Source organism: Onychostoma macrolepis, chromosome 21 (assembly GCF_012432095.1).
Source record: "Onychostoma macrolepis isolate SWU-2019 chromosome 21, ASM1243209v1, whole genome shotgun sequence".
Classification (NCBI taxonomy): domain Eukaryota; kingdom Metazoa; phylum Chordata; class Actinopteri; order Cypriniformes; family Cyprinidae; genus Onychostoma; species Onychostoma macrolepis.
In genome coordinates, this window is record NC_081175.1 from 14,637,652 (window position 1) to 14,661,023 (window position 23,372).

Genomic DNA, 23,372 nt, shown 5'->3' on the forward strand with positions numbered 1-23,372 from the left:
GGGTAAATGATAAAAGAATTTTAATTTTTCTGTAAAACTATCCCTTTAATCTTGGAGACATTACAGTACTGTTCAAAAGTTTGGGGTTGTAAGATTTTTATGTTTCTGAAAAAAGCCCTATTATGCTCACCAAGGCTTTATTTATTTGATCAATTGTTGTGAATTATTATTACTATTCAAAATAACTATTTTCTATTTTAATATAGTGTAAAATGTAATTAATTTCTGTGATGGCAATGTTGAATTTTCAGCAGTCATTCAGTGACACATGATCCTTAAGAAATAATTCTAAATTCTGATTTGGTGTTCAAGAAACAAGAAAATGGTTGTGCTAGGATTCTTAGATGAATAGAAAGTTCAAAAGAAGAGCATTTATTTGAAATGGGAATGTTTAACATCATTAATGTCTTTACTGCCACTTATGATCAATTTAATGTGTCCTTGCTGAATAAAATTTTTATTTTAAATCATTTTTGCATATTTGCATAAGCACCCTTTAAGTTATGTATGGAGCATTTGTATCACACATTGCAATTTATGTGTGGTTTCTATATTTCTTTTGTCATTTATGTGCAGATTGCATCTATCTTCTGGCTGTGTTATCAGTGTTATCAACAATCCACAATGCTAATTTTACCATAAATCATAAAAATGTCCAAAAATGGCACTGCTGTGTGGAAATCTGGCCATCTCAATACTCCAGACAATTTTTTTTTTTTCCTGACAATTCCTTGTCTTGAGCATTCATTCGTTCTGCATTCAGCATTATCAGCAGTGAATGGATATTCAGACAATCATATCTCAAATAAGTGAAGACACAGAGCTCATTGAGAGCCCAGAAGCACGTCTATATTCTCCCTCACAATGCCACAGTCACTGCTGATAAAGAGATAATCACAGGTCAATCACTGTCATTCAGACATTTCTTCATTTCAATAACATCTCCCTTTTTGAAATGCAAAGGAGCTCTGATTAGTCCCGATCTGCAGCGATACAGTGGGCTGAATATCAAAAGAGATCCTGTCCCTATTGAATTTACCATTTCTTCACATTTTTTGCTCTCTATAATTTGCCCTCCCCTTTTTTCCCTATTATTCAACACCTTCCGATGGAAAGTCACTCCCTGGAAGAGGGCAGTTTGGAGATCTGGGGCCAAACGAGTATTTAGCAAACTTCCTTAAAGCCATTAAAAATTCTAAATCGTGCCATTGTGTTTCAGCTGAGCTTAGTGGGCTAATTGAAATGAGATTATATTTTTAAGCAATGACACAATGAGCGGGCCTGACGTCGTCTGACAGGAGGAAATTAACAACTCATTGTTTCCCGACGTTCATTCAGCTAGTCTTACGAGACAGGTGTGTGTCAACAATGGAGCAGGATGTAAAACAGAAGTACTAAACGCAGCACACAACACAGAGAAGCCTGGGAAGGTTGTGTATGTGTGAGCGAGAGGGAGAATGAGGCGGTACATCATGGGGGCGGCTGAGTTTACATTCCGGGGCTGTATGGGTGTAACCTTTAAATGATATTTAAAAAAGCCTGATTATCCTAGAGGTAATTAGGCTGAATGATGAGGACATTTAATTAAAAATAAATCCGAAAAGGCGCAGGGGCCAAAAGCAATTTCCAGCCAGTGAGTGCCAACGCTGCACCGCCTGTGTCAGGAAAAGGGTCCCTCGCTTTCTTCAATCTCTTTCTCCTCCTCCATTCAAACCGTTCCGCTATACAAGAACAGAATATTCATGTCCTGCTGTCCATCTCACTGAGGCAAACTCGTTCATCTTTAGTGCTACATTTGTCCAACTGTCCAATAATATATTGATGTTACATAAAAACAAAACACCCGGTGACAAATGAACAGAACAATGCTGTGTAATAGCTGCCGAAACTCCCAGTGGAGAGAAACGGAGACCCCTGACTGAGCTTATCGCTAATTACCAAATGAAAACATCCGTTCTGGACTCCAATTTAGCCGTCTCATTTTGGGTAGCTGTTATTAGGACAGCTTATATGCAGTAATTTGTACATATGCAAATTGCCTGTGTCTAGACGGCTGCGGGTTAAAGGTAAGGCCTCTCGCTCACCCACACGGACCATTACGGAAAATGAGCTGAGCTTCTGTGAGGGGTATTTAGGTAAGCAGATGCTGAAAAGGAGGTGGTGACTTATGACTTATGAAAACATTCAAACATCAATAAACTTTGGACTACAATATGTAGAGAAGGGGTATGTCAAATAATAAATATACACACTACTGGTCAAAAGTTTGGACACTTGATTGAACTTGTGTTTCTCATAAATTGATGAATAAAACTAAACAAATGTATAAATGTAAATAAATAAATGTACAAGTAAGTAAATAAGTAAATAAATAAATAAATAAAGACAGACACACACACACACACACACACACACACACACACAGAGCCACTCAGACAGAGACAGATAGAGGTTTTAATAATTTAACAATTTTGGTCGCTACATATTATATATATATATATACACACACACACACACACACACACACACATTTTTTTCTTATTCTAAATTGTGGAAAATAGGAATAATAATAATAATGAAAATAGTGGGAGGGTCCAAATGTTACACTTTTGGTTTTTAAAAATATAATTTGTATTAATTTAGGAAATAAATCAATGTTTGAAAATTTCATGATACTGTATATTTGAAATTACTATTCAAATGCTTGGGGTTGGTAAGATTATCTTGTGCTCACCAAGGCTGCACTCATTTGATTGAAAATACAGTAATAGTATGAAATATTATTACAATTTAAAATCTTCTATTATAATATATTTTTAAATGCATTTATTCCTGTGATGGCAATGCCAGTTTTTTTGCAGTCCTTAGTGTTACATGATCCTTCAGAAATCATTCTAATATGCTGATATTATTTTGCATTACATTTATCAGGATTCTTTGAAGAAAAGAAACAGAAAGTTTAAAAGAAAAGCATTTATATACATTTTATATAAATGTTTTAATGTCACTTTTTATCAGTTGAACAGGTATTTGCTGAATAAAATCTATTTCTTAAAATAATAAATAAATAAATAAAGTCTTACTGATCCCAAACTTTTGAACAATACTGTACTCTACATTCACCCATGACCTGCAAAGCATTACATAAATCTAACAAAGTTTGTTGCTAGTATTAAGTTGTTTTAATGTGTTTGTCTTTTCGATACATAAACTCTCAGAGGACAGTGCTCTAGGGAAAACCTCACGCTGTGGGATGCCAGGCAGAGCGAAAACAAACCTGGTAAACACCTGGTTTGTTTGTGTGTACACAATGTGACTTGACCCACCCTGTAACTCTTTGTCTCCTTTCATCCATCTGATGGTTGCGGCGGGTTTACTGCCCATGGAGGTGCAGGTTATCTCTGTCTCGTTGCCCTCTCTGACGATGTCCTCGCGGGACTCTATGATTGGGTTTCCTGGTGGGACTGAGAGAGGATAGACAGATTTTACAAGGTGGTCTGTAAATCAAGCACCACTAGAGTCAAATTCAGCCCTTGGTGCACTGATAGCCAACACAGACACTAATACTGAGGGATGAACACTTCATAGAAAATAAAGAGGTGAGTGTATTTATTCTCATTTATAAAGACATAAAAGAGCATACCCTTGGCAAAGTATATACTCTGATGAGACACAGATAACTACATCGTGAATAGTGGCGAAACATCTTGCTTAACACAGAAAGCAACACATCCGGTAGACTGGAATAAATCTGCTAGAACATTCCTGACCTGAATAATTGTGAATGTTCATAGGCATATTGTAACCAACATCTCTAAAGGCTTCCTTTTCATTTTGGTGCTCAGTTGGATATGCCGTGATAACAGTGTTTTCAAAAGACATGCTCGCTTTCACTGGTCCTTACTTCCAAGAGGGTCACTACATCTAAAATGCTTACCTGAAAAGGTCACCTAAATCCTAGGCTTCTAGAAATCTGGCATAAATGTGTGGCGTTTTTTGGACAGGGTAATTCAGGTTTCTTGCTCTCACCAAGCAGCAGGGCTCCATTCAAGCATTCTGCTTTAACTCGGGTGTCTGAAGCTGTGGAGCCAGCCACTCGACGGCATTCAGTGAGCTCTCTGCAATCCCACTCCCTCAATACCCACCCTGCACTAAACTCTGCTCTCAAAACGGAATAATCACTTTTAAGTGCGGGTGATTTTTCCATGCAGTTATGTCAAGACGCAGAACGCAGCAAAGCGTTCACATGTACACAAAGACACACACGCACAAACACATAAACAATAATTCTGCTGAATGGCTCCACCATGCAGCTGAGTCCTCAAAGAAAGTAGCAGGTGAAGTGTTTGTTGAGTTTTTAGAGGGCTTTCAGCAGCCCCTCCAAACAGCAGCAAAAGTGTGTGTGTGTGTGTGGGGTAACGGCTCCGTTCTGAAATATGAATGACTTGGCGCTCAGGATCTGGCTTGGCCACGTCTCGGGCCTTCTGTTAGGTGAAGATGAATGGCTATATCTTGATTCTACACTGCTGCAGCATCTCATAAAAGCTGCTCCACTCTGGTGATTGATCATAAAAGGATTTCTCAGGAAACAAAGAAGCCCTGCGTGTGTGTGTCTGTGGGTGTTTGTTTATGCGCCAAGTGCCTTATGGGAAATCTGACAGTCAAAACAACAGGTTCAGGTTTGTCTAATCCAGAGGTTCTCAACGTTGGGGTCATGACCACATGTGGGAAGATTTTATATTATGTGTATAAATAAATGTTTTGTACCATCTAAATAAATAAATAAACAAACAAACATATATATTCATAGTTAGAATTATTGGCACTGTTGGTAAAAAAAATAAATAAATAAATATCAAGGAAAATTCCTCTGCTCTCATTCAAGAACAAACTCCAGCATATTCAGTTGCCAGACACTACTGGAACTTCAAACGGAACTGGGTTGTATGGTCAGATGGAGGAAAAAAATGCTTTTTGGCAGCAAACACACAAGATGGGTTAGGTGCACACCAAGATAAAAAAGTACCCCATGCCTACATAAATATACTGCTGGATCTTTAATGTTATGGGCTTATTTTTTTTGCTGGAAGTCCTGGACAGCTTGTTCAGATACAGTACCTGACATCATGGATTCTATCAAATACCAACAGATAAAAAAATCAAAACAAAACCTGACGGCCTCTGATAGAGAAAAAAGCCCAGAGCGGTTTGTGTTCACAATGCATGCTTTTGTATCAATATCTGAAAGCGCTTTAAAAGGATCTGAGATTTTTTGGACCAAAAATTCAGCAAACTCTGCTCAGACCCCTTAAAGCACCCTTAGAGAAAACCTTTATTTCATAATGAGATTGTGATTTATTTTTAAATTAAAGATTAAAATGTTAAACAATACAGATTTATTTTCACAGCCATATATATATATTTATTAGGGGTGGCACGATACATGTATTCGTATCGAACCATCACAGTACGGGCATCTCGGTTTGGTGCATGAGGCCTTACAACGAACACAGGCAATTCACCTTCAATCCAGAAGGGGGCGCCCGCAGTAATGCAACGCTGTTTGATAACCGCCAGCAGAACAGCGAATGCCATGAGCTGCGCACTTGAAAACAAAGCCCCCTAGACAGTGACCATGTGCTGATTCTGAATGCGTCTCTCACATAGACTGACAAAGGAGTATACTTTAAGCCCGTCACAAAAATGGACTGAAACTCAGCATATATAGGCTATGTTACTTGTCGCACTGTTTTTTCCCCTTGATTATCTGTTAACTAAATCATATATATTTCAAGAATTTATTCCTTGTATGTATATATACCGCAGAATATATATATATATATATAAATAATGTAATATAATATTTAGTATTACTACTGTAGTACTCTCTGTTCAAAATAAATGAAAAGAAACCGAGCATAGTAGATTTGTTTTTTTCCTGTTGTACCGTAATCGCATCGAACCGTGACCCCTGAACCGAGGTACGTACCGAACTGTGACATCTGTGTACCGTGCCACCTGTAATATATATATATATATATATATATATATATATATACATACACACACACAATCATGGCCAAAAATATCGGCACCCTTGGTAAATATGATCAAAGGCGGCTGTGAAAATGTATCTGCATTGTTAATCCTTTTGATCTTTTATTTAAAACAATTTACAAAAATCTAACCTTTCATTGGATAATAAGAATTTAAAATGGGGGGAAATATAATTATGAAATAAATGTTTTTCTCAAATACACGTTGGACACAATTATTGGCACCCATAGAAATTCTTATGAGTAAAATATCTCTGAAGTATATTCCCATTCATACACACACCCTGCACTCCAGGGTGATTATGAACATGAAATTATCCAGCCATGGCTTCCTGTTTCACAGAAATATAAATCGGAGGGAAAACAAAGTTCCCTTAATCATCCATCACAATGAGAAAAACCAAAGAATATATTTCTGATGTGCAGCAAAAGATAATTGAGCTTCACAAATTAGTGAAGTGGCTTTAAGAAAAGAGCTAGAGCAGTGAAAATTCCCATTTCCACCATCAGGGCAATAATTAAGAATTTCCAATCAACATAAAATGTTATGAAACTGCCTGGAAGAGCATGTGTGTCTATATCGTCCTAATGCACGGTGAGAAGGAGAGTTTGAGTAGCTAAAGACTCTCCAAGGACCACAGCTGGAGAATTGCATAAAATAGTTGAGTCTCGGGGTCAGAAAACCTTAAAAAAAAAAAAAAAAAATTGTCAAACAGCACCTACATCACCACATGTTGTTTGGGAGGGTTTCAAGAAAAATTCTCCTCGCTCATCCAAAAACAAACTCCAGCATATTCAGTTATCAGACACGACTGGAACTTCAAATGGGACTGGCTTCTATGGTCAGATGAAACTAAAAAATGAGCTTTTTAGTAGCAAACACTCAAGATGGGTTTGGTGAACACAGGGATAAAAAGTACCCCATGTGTACAATGAAATATACTGCTGTATTTTTGATGGTGTGGGCCTATACTTCTGCTGGAGGTCCTGGACATCTTGTTTAGACACATGGCATCATGGATTCTATCAAATACCAACAGATAAAAAATCAATAAGTAACTGACTCTGTTAGAAATCTTACAATGGGCCATGTTTGGATCTTCCAACTGTACAATAATCCAAACACAAACCTCAAAAACAACACAAAAATGGGCCACTGAGCACAAAAGCAAGCTTCTGCTGGCCATTCCAGTCCTCTGACCTGAACCCTATAGAAAATGAGTGGTGAACTGAAGAGAAGAAGCACCAACATGGAGCTGTGAATCTAAAGGGTCTGGAGTGATTCTGGATGAAGGAATGGTCATAGGAGAACATTTAGAGCTGTTAAACTGGCAAATGGAGGTTTCAAAAAGTATTGAATAAAAGGGTGCCGTTAATTGTGGCCAGTGTGTATTAGAGAAAAACATTTATTTCATAATGATATTTCCCCCCATTTTAAATTCTTATTATCCAATCAAAGGTTAGATTTTTGTGATTTTTTAAAATAAAAGATCAAAAGAATTAACAATGCAGATTAATTTTCACAGCCTTCTTTGGTCATATTTACCAAGGGTAAATCCGTCTACTTTTTTTCTGGGCAATGAGCTATGCCCATTCGTGAATGATTCATTCTTTTGAGTCGATTCTGTTCGAAGGCTTTGATCAAACCAGTTGGCAGACCAGTGAATCGATTCGCGAATCAGTTTGAATGATTCGTTCAGTTCCCTGCCGCACGTGCGGAGTCGTTGTAACATCAAGAGCGCTGAAAACGTGGCTTTGGATCTACAGTCAGTTGAAAGCAAAGGCTATGGTTTTCTAACTATGAAGATCTTTATTAGAAGAACACCACGTGTGCTGTCGGTTCCACAGGTATAGATTCGATTACAATACACGATACCACTATGACATTACCAGTTTGTTGTACATGTACCTTACACATTAAATACAATGTATAATTTATTCATTAAATAAGCTGTCACAGAGTATGAAATAAACACCCGCCAATCCCGTGTTAGTTCCAGGAGGAATGCCTTGCCTAGACACAATTAATATTGATATTTTCACAATATTTACGCTTGCAGAAATAAAGGCTACATTTGTTTACATTTTGCAGAACAGACGGAAGAAGATCCGTCAATGTGCATTTGTTTCGTTATGTTCAGATGTTCTGTAGCGGTCATGTGAGGAGTTTTCACTCTTCTCTGTGTCAGAGGTTATATACATTTATAATACATAATTAAACTTTAAAATATAATTTAATTTAACTCAGTGATGCAAATCAGAATTTGTTTTCAGTTTTCAGAGTCATATGATCTTCAGAAATCATTCAAATATATTGATTTATCACCAGTGTTATATGCTGGTTAGGTATGTTTTGAAGCTGGGATGCTGGTTTATGCTGGTCATGTGCTGGTCTTGAGCTGGTTGGACCAGCTTAAATCAGCTCAAACCAGCATCCCATGCTTCAAAATGGTATATACCATACCAGCATATGCTGTTTTTTTCAACAGGGAACAGTTTTGCTGCTTAATAATTTTTGGAACCTGTGACATTTTGTTCAGGGTTTTTTATGAATAGAAAGCTAAAAAAGAACAGCATTGATAATAAATCAGGCTGATAAGTATTCTGATTTGCATCACTGAAATAAATTACATTTAAAGAAAACATTAAAAGTATTTTGAACGGCAGTGTGTGTGTGTGTGTATGTATAAATGTATATGTATATACAGTGAGGAAAATAAGTATTTGAACACCCTGCTATTTTGCAAGTTCTCCCACTTAGAAATCATGGAGGGGTCTGAAATTGTCATCGTAGGTGCATGTCCACTGTGAGAGAGATAATCTAAAAAAAAAAATCCAGAAATCACAATGTATGATTTTTTAACTATTTATTTGTATGATACAGCTGCAAATAAGTATTTGAACACCTGAGAAAATCAATGTTAATATTTGGTACAGTAGCCTTTGTTTGCAATTACAGAGGTCAAACGTTTCCTGTAGTTTTCACCAGGTTTGCACACACTGCAGGAGGGATTTTGGCCCACTCCTCCACACAGATCTTCTCTAGATCAGTCAGGTTTCTGGCCTGTCGCTGAGAAACACGGAGTTTGAGCTCCTCCAAAGATTCTCTATTGGGTTTAGGTCTGGAGACTGGCTAGGCCACGCCAGAACCTTGATATGCTTCTTACAGAGCCACTCCTTGGTTATCCTGGCTGTGTGCTTCGGTCATTGTCATGTTGGAAGACCCAGCCTCGACCCATCTTCAATGCTCTAACTGAGGGAAGGAGGTTGTTCCCCAAAATCTCGCAATACATGGCCCCGGTCATCCTCTCCTTAATACAGTGCAGTCGCCCTGTCCCATGTGCAGAAAAACACCCCAAAGCATGATGCTACCACCCCATGCTTCACAGTAGGGATGGTGTTCTTGGGATGGTACTCATCATTCTTCTTCCTCCAAACACGTTTAGTGGAATTATGACCAAAAGTTCTATTTTGGTCTCATCTGACCACATGACTTTCTCCCATGACTCCTCTGGATCATCCAAATGGTCATTGGCAAACTTAAGTCGGGCCTGGACATGTGCTGGTTTAAGCAGGGGAACCTTCCGTGCCATGCATGATTTCAAACCATGACGTCTTAGTGTATTACCAACAGTAACCTTGGAAACGGTGGTCCCAGCTCTTTTCAGGTCATTGACCAGCTCCTCCGTGTAGTTCTGGGCTGATTTCTCACCTTTCTTAGGATCATTGAGACCCCACGAGGTGAGATCTTGCATGGAGCCCCAGTCCGAGGGAGATTGACAGTCATGTTTAGCTTCTTCCATTTTCTAATGATTGCTCCAACAGTGGACCTTTTTCACCAAGCTGCTTGGCAATTTCCCGTAGCCCTTTCCAGCCTTGTGGAGGTGTAAAATTTTGTCTCTAGTGTCTTTGGACAGCTCTTTGGTCTTGGCCATGTTAGTAGTTGGATTCTTACTGATTGTATGGGGTGGACAGGTGTCTTTATGCAGCTAACGACCTCAAACAGGTGCATCTAATTTAGGATAATAAATGGAGTGGAGGTGGACATTTTAAAGGCAGACTAACAGGTCTTTGAGGGTCAGAATTCTAGCTGATAGACAGGTGTTCAAATACTTATTTGCAGCTGTATCATACAAATAAATAGTTAAAAAATCATACATTGTGATTTCTGGATTTTTTTTTTTTGATTATGTCTCTCACAGTGGACATGCACCTACGATGACAATTTCAGACCCCTCCATGATTTCTAAGTGGGAGAACTTGCAAAATAGCAGGGTGTTCAAATACTTATTTTCCTCACTGTATGTGTGTGTATATGTATATGTGTTTATCTAAATATCTAAATAAAAATATACTATATTCAGTATATGATCCAAAGTAACTAGTAACTAATTACTTGAGTAGTTTTATTATCCGATACTTTTTTACTCTTACTCAAGTAACTATTCAGACTATTACTTTTACTTTTACTTGAGTACAGTTTTTGGGTACTCTACCCTTCTCTGGTCAGACCTATATTAAAATGTGAAATGTAGGCTACAACTTGACCTGGACGCAAAGGTGGAACAAAACACAGGTGTGTTGAGATGAGTTATTTTTAGAGCTGAACTACTTCTAACTTGACATGATGTCTTAGAGTATATTATAATAATAATTTATGAGGCCATGGGAGAATTTAAATGACTGCAAGGTATTTAAAAAAATGTAAAGCCATAATTTAAAACTATATATTAAATATGCAGCTTCTTTTGCGCTTAAAATATAAAATGTAGGCTAACTTGATCTGAATGTAAAGGTGGAGCAAAATACAGGTGTCTGTATTTGTACAGGTGTACAAAAGACATGTTTCTCAAAGCTGAACTACTTTTAACCTGGTGTCTAGTTGAGTATATAAAATGATAAAAATAACACATATTAGACTACATAATAAAAAAATATAAATGACTGTGTGTATGTTTTGCACATGCATGCATGAGTGTTCATACTTAGCACAGTGATGTCGGCGTAGGCTTCCTGTGGGGGGTCTGTATAGAGTTGGCACACGTATCTTCCCTCATCTGAGAGAGACACATTGGATAACGACACACGCAGCTCGTTGTCTGAGAAATTGACCAGCTGGAATCGAGCATCTTTCAGGGCTGCAGAGTCGAAAAAGAAAGAGAGCAGATGATAGAATGAAAAGTCACATTTTCACACTTTGCTTCCATTGCAAGCAACAATAGAAACATGTAGAAGATAATTAGCAGTATTTTTCCCATCTGAAGGCTAAATTGTGTTTCCACTGAAGCAAATAAAGGCAGCCATATGCTTCTTTAAGCTATTGCTTATAACTGACACCAGGGGAGCTTAACAAACGTGCAGGCTACAATATATTCTTCAGATTAGTTGAAAGGTGCTCCATGGGGATAACTGAAGTGATTGAGATTGCTTCACACTCAGGGCCACAGGTGCATCTATTTCTGGCATCGTCTGACCTGAGCATTGTATCACTAGGGTTTGAAACAGGGACAGTAGCCATGGGACATGCCATACTAGACCACTGTGACACCCAAGCGCCTTTTCATTTTAACACCTCAGAGAAAAAAGTTCTTGCTTTGTGGTGAGCATGTACTGTACAGTATGTGGGCGTTTCATAGAAACTTTTGTCTCTGCAGATTTTTAGCGAATATAAACCATTAAAATACACTAAATTTGGCTAACAATGTCCAGCAGTGGATATACATGCAAACTGTGTAACTGGTTTGATAACATTCTGTAGTGGAAACTACATTTTTGGAATAAAATTGCAGACTTCTTTGTCTTTCATAGCTAACATATCTTTACTTATCTTAAAGGGACAGTTTAGCCAAAAATGAAAATCACCCTATGATTTACTCATCCTCAAGTCATCATGGGTGTATATGACTGCCTTCTTTCAGACAAATACAATCGGAGTTATATTAAAAAATGTCCTGGCTCTTCTAAGCTTTATAATGGCAGAGCATAGCTGCTGCAATTTTGAAGTCCAATAAAGTGCATCCCTCCATCATAAAAAGTGAATTGATGCTTTTGTGTAAGAAAAATATCCACATTTAAAACTTTATAAACTGTAATCTCTAGCTTATGCTGTCGTATACACATTCATGAAAGAGTGGCGTTCCAGCGGATGATATAGGCGTAGTGTAAGCACTGGTGAGAAAATGCTAGTCTCACAAGAACCAAGTTTTGTTTACAGCAAAGAAAAACCAGTCTCTTCTTGGCTTATATCGAAACCCTCTTGACATTTGGAGCCTAACGACAAATGATGCGACAAGATTCCAGCGACAAGAAATTTGGGTGTCCGCACCCAATAGCGATGCGACAACGTGACGCAACAAAAGCGTGTGTGGGTGGGCTCTCTCTGAACGAAAAATAAATGTTAATAATCTAATTCATAAATATAAAATCTTTTTAATATTATAAAATGTACATACTGAGTGACTGATACCATCTTTGTTATGGAATATGCTTGTTGGTTCACACTAAGTTCGTAGTTTTAACATACATATTTGCTTACATTTATTTTCAAGATCTGAGGTAAACTACCTGTTGTTGCTTTCAGCATGGCTGTATAAGGTCATGTAAAATGATACTCAAACTCATATTAGATGTGTTTAACTCTGAATAAAGCACATACTCACCTAAGATTATCTTCTGTTATATAGTTTGTATGTTGTTGTTCCAGCCGCAACATCGCGGAAATAGAAAACACTTATAAATTAGAAATTTCTCTTGTGAACATTGCGGCTAGTTAGGATAAAAACTCTGATTAACATGGAAAAGATACCTTTTATCATGTGTAGTTAGGACACGGTGTTATGATGGTTGGATGCACTTCACTTTTAATATAACTCTGATTGTATTTCTCTGAAAGAAGAAAGTCATATACACCTAGGATGGCTTAAGGATGAGTAAATCTTGGGGTAATTAAAATCACTTTAAATACTTAAATATTTTGATTTGAAACATTTTCATCTCAAGGTTACTTTTAATTGACACTGAAAACCTTACTCAAGTAGCTACACAATCTTTCTATATAAAAGCCACTTGAAAAGTGACATTTGAAATAAATGATGAAGGCATGGTAAAAGTTTCAATGCGATTTTCACATAATAAAATAAAAATAATAAAAAGTTGTAATCAGCTAATTATATTTAAAAGTAGAAACTGAAGAAACTGGGACACCTGTATGCTGATATCAAATATGACAGACACTTTTTCAGTTTAAAGGCAGATCTGAAAGCTCCACCGCAACTGCGAGAATCTCACGCCGATCCAAACTTACGCTTCTCTCTCCTAATTACGAGGAGGAACGGAATCCTTTCGGCCCAGAATAATGAGGAGTCCATTAGGGTTCGCTTTGCCGGTGTGGGAGGCTGAGCGTGAAAAGTAAATGGTGCTGAGGGTGAAATAGAGAGTGAGAGATAGATGGGCGAAAGAGAGATGAAAGGCTACCCGCACCCCCCACCCCCATCCGCCCCCCACTCGCAGATAAATTCCAGGCCGATCGACAGACCATTTACGACACGGAGAGCACTCGCGCATGCGTTTGTTCTTGCCCGCAACAGCCGAGTTCAAAGGCGCACAAAAAAGAGAACCATGAATAAATAAATAAAGAAATAAATAAAAGGGGAAATAAATAAAGAAATAATCGGGCATCATTAGAGATTTTTGAGGCGATGGGATCATGAAAGCAGGCCCTGATGGCGCGGGGTGTTGATTGTTCTTGGATCCAGCTGGTTAGCCATGCTCTTTCGCTTTCATTCAAAAGAAAGAGAGAGAGAGAGAGAGAGAGAGAGAGAGAGCATGTGCGCGCACGAGAGAAAAAACATATTGCTCTACAAGGGCTGCAGTCTCTCTGTGTGCTCCGCAAAAGGAAAAAAGATCTTCACCGTTCTCTGTTACGAAGGGCTTTCTTACACTTGCATTTCCCCACGCGAGCCCCCTCAAGCACCCCGTCCTATCCGCAGCGTGGGAGATGCAGAGAGTCCATTTCTTTCACAGATCACCGCACACGCACGTGTAGACCGCGCTGGAAGACCCTGCTGCCAAGGCAACGCATTTCTCACCTTTGATCATGATGTCAGTGTGGTGTAAGCTCAGAGTGAAAATACAAATAAATAAAACATCACGCACATGTAGCTTTCACATCTTTATTCCACTCAACACAAGTGTGTGCGCAGTTTACACAGGTACATGTCTGAGCTTGGAAGTAATAAAGCCACACGCGCCCAAAAAGAAATGCACAGACCAACAGCAGCGCTATGATCTCCAGCAGCCATTGTGGTGCTCTTTGTTTTGAAATACCAAGCAGCGTGCCTTTCATGTAGCCACTGCGTAATGTGCGACTAATTAGAGCGGCCAGCTTGAAAGCGGGAATGTGGCTGTCAAGGGGAGGGCAGGCAGAAGCTAATGATTTAATTCAATTTATTGATTGGGGAAATGTGGGGATTAAAATAAACTGATAAGGAGCAAGAAGCCAAACCGATTTATAATCTATTGTGACTGTGCGTCAGGTGGAGAGACAGCAATAATTAGAGCATTATGAAAACATGAATAAGCGCGGTGTCAGCTCTAATGGGGAAAAGAGAGGGCAAGAAACTAGGGAGACCATATCAGTGAGGCGAATAAAACCGGGGAAGCTTTGGAGGTAAAGAAAGACCACTGGCTTCCGGAGAAGAATTGAGGAATGTCAGATGCAATGAATTGTAAGTGTGTCAATAAAAAGAAAAGAAGAAGAAAAAACAAACTTTTATACACTTTAATGAATGAATGAATGAATGGAAAGTTAGAGGTGTTCGGCTAAGGTTCACCAATTATTCATTCCCAAAAAGATCAGGAAAAAGGGTAAATTTTGCTTTCATATTAACTTTAAATGAGAAAAGTATGCAAAGTGCACAAACAGGCAGTTGTAAAAAAATAATATGCCTTCAGGACATCCAGACATAATTTACATACTTGTTCTAGTTTATTTTTTTTTGGAAAAGGAGGTGGATGAACAAAGTCAAAACCTTGGTGGAAAAAAAAAAAAGCAGCGCTTTGTGACCTAAATAACAACAGCATGTCTGACTGTGTACATGCCCTTTGCTGCTTGCTGTAGCATTTTCGGACACAGCGCCGGACACGGTGACAGCGAGAGCTCGCGGGGCCCCAGGAGGTTGTCCCACCACCATGAGAGGGAACGTTTCTGTTGGCCAGCTACATCCAGCGCACTGTGGGAGCGGTGGAGAATGAAGCTCAGCGTGGTTTCCGGTCCCTTCTGAGGGCATGCTGCCCAGTAAACCAGCTTCCCTGCCTGAAAAACCCTTTAAAGCTTATCACCCTGAAAAAAAGCATGGACAAATGCTTTTGCAGTCCATGTTCCCTTTTTGTTTTTTGAAACTGTCTTTCATTTGCTGGGGATTTTTACAAAGCTTTAACCTGTATTATGTTCTCAGAGTTTCATTCGGGGAGAAGGTGTAGGGGAACAGCGATGCTGGTCTCTGTTCGTTGTTTTAATTCTCGTCACAATGAGTGTGTGTTGTAACATACGAGGACAGGCATATATGCAATGGCCAGCATATGCCATACAGGAATCTGAAAGGCTCAGGAAGTTAAAAAAAAAAGGAAAGATTATGCAGCAAGGACAAAAAGACAATGTGAAATAACACAGTCACAGCTTTGTGTCCTCTCAGCATGGCACATTTCAGAGAAAATAGGAGACTTAAAATATCATGCACTGCTACATAGTGCTGCTGCTATATAGTGCTTTCTACGAATAAAATCTGTCCTAGGTTTCTACGAATAAAATCTACCTTGTCTCCAAAGATGACATACAAGACGATCAATATTAGAGAGCATTTAAGGCCCTTTCACATGACATGAAGCAACGTTCCCCAACGCATCAAACTCAATGGAGTGAAGTTATAGTAAGCTAGTTGTATTGCCAAAGTTCAAACTATTGGACCTATTTGCCAGTGGCATTTTGAAGTGCAGGCAATAAACGTTGGACAATGTGTTTGAGGCATAGAATGTTTTTTCTTGCAATAAAAGTTCCAGTGATGTAAGCCAGTGATGCACCAAACCAGTAAAAAACCAGCGACGACACAAGTCAACTGTGTTGTCAATTGAAACCAAAATGTTGAGCTTGAACATGCCAAAATTCCGCAAGGACTACAGCTTGCATGAGAAGCTTGAGTTGGTCGTCACTTTCTTTATTTCAGACTGCTATATCGTTATGATAATAAAAGTGTATAGGAATGACCACAGTAAGATGAATATGTAAAATTAGAACAGCCTCTGTGTTCACTTTTGACTTTATACTTATTTGCTTGCTTTTATCACTATTCTTTTCATGCACTGGTCAATTAAGATGAACAGCCAATCAGAGTGTTTTTTCTCGCCAGCTGCCCAGCTCTTACTTAACATGCTCAGCCAATCGGACAACTGTAGGTTGGTTTGGTGCATCAGGGCCTTTGGAGCACAAAACAACAAGAAATAACACAGCACACTTTCTTGCACCCAGTAACCTCATAAATCGGCCTTGCTATTGCTATCTGCAACGCTGTTCACATGGAGGTCAAAGCAGAGCATGCATGTTGAAGCCCCGACATTAGTCCCAGACATCTGACATCTGTCCATTGGCTTGGTGTGTCAGGGTCTTTAGGAGTACAAAGCAACAAAAAAAATTACACATCACAATGTCTAGCACCCATGGAAATTGCCCTTTTTTATCACTATCTGCAATGTCATTCACATTGAGGTCAAAGCAGCGCACGCACTGAACGTTGAAGCCCTGACGTGAGTCATGTGAAATGGCCTTTGTGGAATAAATATAATAAATAAATAAATGTTGCTTTCTGCTCACACTAGATGGGGGGTGTTAAGAGGTGTGTAAAGAGGAGGAGGTGCTTTAGAAATTTCACAGCGGTTAACGCCTCCTGCTGATCTAGTGCTGAAGACTGCCAAAGATTCTCACAGTTTCCTTTTTTATCTTCATATTTCCTTCACCTACTGAGAAGCTAAGAGCTCAAAAGAGCTTTTGCATTCCAACTTTGCTATAACTTTAGGAACATAAAATGTCTAAATTAGGGATGCATCGATCCATTTTCTGCCGGATCGGGTATCGGTCAGACAAGACCGATCCAAATCCGATATTGTTAAGCCCCACGAAAGCACAAAAACATAAAGCACCATAAAGTCAAAGTGTTCTGAAGCCGTTCCATAGTTTAATGTGAGGTACAGATGAATATAAAGTCGTTAAATTCAAGTTCACGTAAACTCTTCTCTCCGCTGCGGCTGTCTGTCATCCTCCATTCGACATGCAAACGATGCAAACGATGAATGCTCCCTCTAAGCTGCGCGCGAGCAATGGCCGCACACTTCTTCCACCGCAACCACGCAGAAGAAATAATGTGCCGCACACACGCATAAATGAGTTGGGAAAGCCTTTTGATTAAACTCTAGTAAAAGCGAATGAATTGCAATGCTTGGGTAAACCGCTATAGAGTTGATATCGCTATAGAGTTAGAACCGGTGAATGCGGTTTACAGGTTTAATTGAAAGAGAATGTGTGCCAAACGAGTCGCTGTAGAAATAGAATATTTCAATGGTTGCGGACGAAATAGCTCAAATCGAGAGCCAATGCAAACGCAATGACGTGAAATAAAACGTCATCATGTATTAAAGAAGAGTGACTTGATTAAGTGGTGGAAACAGCAGATGATGGGCACAGAACGGTAACAAAACTCAAGAGACATTTACAGTCACACACAGGCGTATTGTGCAAACTGTACTTCATGTTTTTTTTTTAATATTAACTTACAGATCTCAGTTTAAAAGCTTCAGTTTGTTTTCTATTCTATTCTATTCTATTCTATTCTATTCTATTCTATTCTATCAGTTTAAATGCTTCAGTTTGTTTTGATATTATATTATATTATATTATGTTAGGCCTATATTATAAACCTAATAAATAATTGCTAATTAAAAAAAGCTCAAAGTCTCCCACAAAAGGATTTATTCTATCTAAAAGAGAAGGCTGATCCAGACCGGGCTAAAACGCCTCATTAAAACACGCCCCCACATGTCTACGTCACGATGTGGAAATATTTGCGTAACGCCACCCAAATGTTCACGCAAAGAAAGAAGGCTTGGTTTCAGTAACCGCAGTAGTGTTGATGCAGCCATGTCAGGGAGACGCTGTGTGTTTCTATGCGCAAGCAAAATCACTTTATTTGGCCTTCCAAAAGTAGATGCAGTTAGCAATCATTAAGATTACTTACAACAGAACAGCACAACCCAGATGTAGGGCTGTGACGGACGCCGTGACAACCACATCATCGCGTTTGTCTATTGCCACCGGCGGTAGTGCACGTGACGTCACACACTCTATAACAAGCATAATACGAAGTTTTGTATACAAGTGTAATAATAGTAACAGTTGCAGATTGTTTTATTTAGACTATAAATCTATGCTAATTCACAAATTACCTCAAATGCCATGCATGGAGATTGACAGGTTTGAGTGCAGGAAAATACACTTTATTCTGCATTCAGCAAATTAATTTCGTGATGAGCGATGGACCTTGTTGGGAAACCAAATACTGCATCGCCGATCTGGAATCATTTCCATTCATGTCACCCATCTGCGTGTGTACAAGCGTCTTCAAGTTCACGTGATCGCAAACGCCCAGCTGGTCAGGTTTGTATTGGTGAGGCTTTCTCCAAACTGGCCAAATACGAACAAGACACCGTTAAATGGAAGATGCTAACAAGAAATGTGGCAACATACGGTGCGATTCCTATTCCACAGAGAGCGCGTGCAGACGAGGAGTTAACGCGCCCGCTTTCTTGGTGGGGGAACAGTGAACCGTGTCTAAACCGGACGCCGCGTCGCAGCACAACAGGTTGAGTCTGTCTACAGGACATTTGAACTTTGTGTCAGTACATCATAAATAGGATGAGGGATTTGTCGTGTCGTATCGCACCGCATCTAGTGTAGACAGCATCACTGATTATAATAGGTTCTCGTCGCGCAGCTCGTGTGAGGTAGACAGGGTGTATTTAACTGTATTATTTAACTGTATTATTTCTTTGATATTTATTTTAGTGTTTTGCAGGCTGTGTGTTCACTGACGGAAGTGCTAAAGTAAACACGCACATGTGTTAATAGATGATTGAGCCTCATTTATTTATTTTTGCTTTTCAGAATTATATATATAAATATACACAACACCGCGCCACCGGCAGTAGTTGGTCCATTACCACCGCGGTGTTCGATGTTCGAATTTGTGCAACGCATTTTATGGAGGACAGTTTTGTGAACCTAGGAGAGTACAAGGCTGGCTGCGCGAAGGCTATTTCTAAAAAAAAATGGGTCAATTCCGACTGATATGACAATTTGGCACTTCTGAATCAGTGACTGTAAGTATGTTTTGTTATTAGTTTAAGTATTTGCTATTGACTGTTCAAATGCGGAGTTTTGCACCGTGTAGAGTATTGCGTTGTGTGTGTGTGTGAGAGAGAGAGAGACAGAGACAGGGTCACACATCACAGTGGAGTCAGCTTTCTTAATCGCAGCTTGTGTACTGCAAATATATACATGTATCATCACTGTTTCTGTCACGCGACTCTGCTCCCCTTTCGGGCTTGAACTGATGGTAAAACTAAGGACATTATTAACTGTTTTTACATTTATTTTGAAAGCTGAATCTCGCGAAACCGGGACCCTGACAACACTGGACCAGAGTTTATTTTACTATTGTGCTGTGCACTACTGGGCCACCGTGGAAAAGTTTTGCTCAGCAAGAAAAAAAATTAGAGGGAACATTGGTTACAACAGTCAAAACATTGAAACTCTCTCCAAGAGCGCACAGTAACTGAAATTTAAAACTGGTCATTTAAAACTAAAAGAAAAGGCTCAATAGAGTGGTGGAACTATGATGTCACTTTGTAGGTGAAAACCCGGAAGCGAGTTAGCATTTTAGCACTTCCGGTTCCATCGTTCCAGAGTCAATTGGTTTTTTGAATGGGATTTTGGTTAATTCTACGACATAAAACACACCAGTTACACCCCACTCGTGATTTTTTTATACTGTTTAAACTGTTTTTAAAGGCCACCGGCCTTTCGTGGTAAAAGTGAAACTTTAATGATGCATAGTGCTTAAAGCCAAGTTAAAATTAAATGTTTACGGCCACAAGAAGCTTTTCAGCAAGGATAAAATAACATTTTTTGTACCATTCCTAACAAAACGATAGCTGAAATGTGGTACTTTGATCACTAAAATAAGTTTAATCTTACCATATCCAAAAACTTGTTCACTCTGCTGTTATTTAATAGATTAAATGCACTAGAATTTTATTGAATAGTTTGTGGAGACACGTTTTTAATTCAAATATTCGTATTAATCAAGGATTTATTGCCTTTTAATGCACCTAATAACGAAATGTACAGAAATACGTGCTTTCAAATGTCCTTTAGTTAACATTATTTCATTTATTCACTATACTATTTATTACTAATTTATTCTCATTTCAGTTTTAGTTTGTCTCTAGTTTTGCATTTATTCCAGTTTATATGAAAACGTTCATGTAGCGTGGATTAACATTCATATACAGAGTAAATCCTTCACTGAACATGTTAAAAATAAGTTGTTGGGAGCGCGGTGTTGGTGACGCTGAAGGCGGGCGACCGTGGTGCTGTAGTTCGTTTACAGCCTAAGTTCAGCTTTTTAGTTCTGGTGCTTTTATTTAGGCTTCAAAATTCGTCCAAGTTATATTATTTTGTGAAGATTATCTTGATGGACACAACATGTAAGTTTCATGAACTATGATTGAACACAGAGCTTATTTTTTGCGATTATCCAAAAGCCTATGGAAAAATCCTATTGGCTTTTTGTCGAGGAACCAGTTTCATGCTAACAGCTGATCCGCATACAAAGTGACGTCATAGTTCTCCCACTCTATAAACGATCACACAGATTTAATACACTATGCATCAGTATCTCTTCCCATTGTGCTTTGAACTTTTCTATGTGGATCGCAGCGCGCGGTGACTCCGTGTTACTTCAAGCGCATCATTCTGCACATGGGATGTGCATAAGCGCTTTGTGCTGCTCTGGATTGGAGCTTTTCGTATTATAATATTTTTGCACAATACAAGATAATTTATAGCGTTTCTTGTTCTGTCCTATCAAGGCTATTAATAATCTAATGTATAGCACAGTAATGGAGGCAGCAACATACAATAGATAGGACTCCTATCTATCATATAGACCTATTGCTGTCTTCATTACTGTGTTATACATTTAAAAGAAATGTCTTTTAATTTAATAGTTTATATTTATATATAAATACAGTTACTTGTTTTCATTAATGTATTTTACAACAATACAAAGAGCAATGTGTAACATTTTACCAGATTTAGTCTTAAACTTATTCACTTTTATTTGTTCCCCACTAAATAATATTATTTCACTAAATGTTTAGATTTTATAAAATTGTGCACTCATGATTTTTCTAGAATAACTTTTGCTGCTAAATTATCCATTAACCTAGTTTATAATAGTATTTTTGTCAGACTATGATTATATATTTTTTTCATTTGTTATTTTTCATTCAAATGAAGTTGTCTATATTTAGTAATTGTGTTTAACACACAAAAGAGTGACGATCAGGTCAACACACAGAAGTATAGAAATTCTACATTGATTAAAAAAAACCAAAATACTGTGCTGGTATCGGATCGGAATCTGCCGATACTCAGAATTTTCTGGATCTGATCGGATCTGAAAAAATGGTATTGTTGCATCCCTTATGCCTGGCTCACACTACAGGATTTTTTGCCCGATTTAGCCCCGATTTCCCCCTCCAGAGAATCGGAGGGAAAATCTTGTCAAGCACCTCGATCGGTCCCGATGTTCGGCGCGGATTATCTGGTAATGTGAGGCGTTCACAGATAGAACTTTGCACCTCCCGATCCTCTAGCAGACAAATCGGGGCCGCCCCGATCATATCAAACATGTTTGATATTTAGGATTTAAATCGGGATGATGATGGCTATATGATTACGTCAGCACTTATAACAGCCAATGTGCGACTGCAAAACAGCTGCTGAACGGCTCCGTTGAATAGTGGACACGGAGGAAACTGCTTCTTGAAGTTTTGTAGTAACACGATTGCCTGTATAATATGTCGAACACGTATCACAACCGATAAGGAGAAAGAGAAGCGCTGGGGTGAAATCGCCTCAGTTTTGAACATACCGGGTGAGTGAAAGCTGCTAGCATGCTAGCTAACATATGTAAACATTGCTGACAAGCTGCTGCGTGAGATCACGTGAGGCCCTCCCTCTGGCATGTTAATCTTAATAATATCTTGTAGTGTGTGATGCGCCATGAATTTCAAATTTTGTAGTGTGTGCATGTTTAAGATTTGAGGGAAGATAATCTGCAAAGATTCTCCTTATGTGTGTGCTGCAACCAGATTTCATAATCGGTTAGGATTTTAAAACTCCTGTAGTATGAGCCCGGCTTTAATGTAGTCTAAATTTGAATGTCCACTTTCTAAATATTTTTTGGAAACACTTTAAGGACCAATTCTCACTATTAACTAGCTGCTTATTAGCATGCATATTACTAGCATATTAGTTCATAGTACTTATAAAGCACATATTAATGCCTTATTCTGCATGACCATATTTTAGATCCCTTAATTTAGGGGTGTTCGATTCCAGGTTTTTTGGAGTCGACTCCGACTCCCACCATAGGAGTCGATAGAATTGACTCCTCGACTCCGTTTGGCATGACTGTCGTGGTGGAATATTATGTCAGAATTAAATAAGGTATTCTTTAATGAATTTGTCACATTATAATGGTCAGGGGATGACGCTATATTGTCTTAAACAGCATTGAAATTAAGAAACAAATACAATACATACAAAAATACATACAAATGTAAACTTATTGATTTGTTTATTCTTGTTTATCATCGCAGTGATCGTTTACCAAGAGTTTCCGCACCGAGTCTATTTTCGCTGTGCTGCACAAGCTGAATTAAAGCGACAGCGCATTGCTCATGGTAAAAATGAACATGGATTGATACGAAATGTGTTAATTACACCATAAATGCAAATAAGTAGGTCTTTTTTTTTTTTAAAGTTAGCTATGGGGTAAAGCAAGAAAATAGTACCCTTTTAAATAAATAGCCTATGGCAACATAGATGGCACTCGTGGAGTGGAGAAAAAACTGTTCTTTATGACCAGAAGGATTGTAATATGTAATGCAAAAGAAAAGGCATGAGACGGCTGCTTCTGTCAA

At 38.6% G+C, this 23,372-nt stretch overlaps 1 protein-coding gene across 3 annotated transcripts in view; it reads right to left on the reverse strand.

Moving 5' to 3' along the window:
• Positions 1–23,372, reverse strand: part of cadm1a (cell adhesion molecule 1a) — a 301,432-nt gene that overhangs the window by 55,629 nt on the left and 222,431 nt on the right. For all 3 annotated transcript variants that reach the window (XM_058758218.1, XM_058758220.1, XM_058758219.1), the window contains 2 exons: positions 11,042–11,194; positions 3,327–3,464 (listed from right to left, as the gene is read on the reverse strand). In XM_058758218.1, the coding sequence (XP_058614201.1) occupies positions 3,327–3,464; positions 11,042–11,194 (291 nt within the window). The remainder of the gene's footprint in view (positions 1–3,326; positions 3,465–11,041; positions 11,195–23,372) is intronic.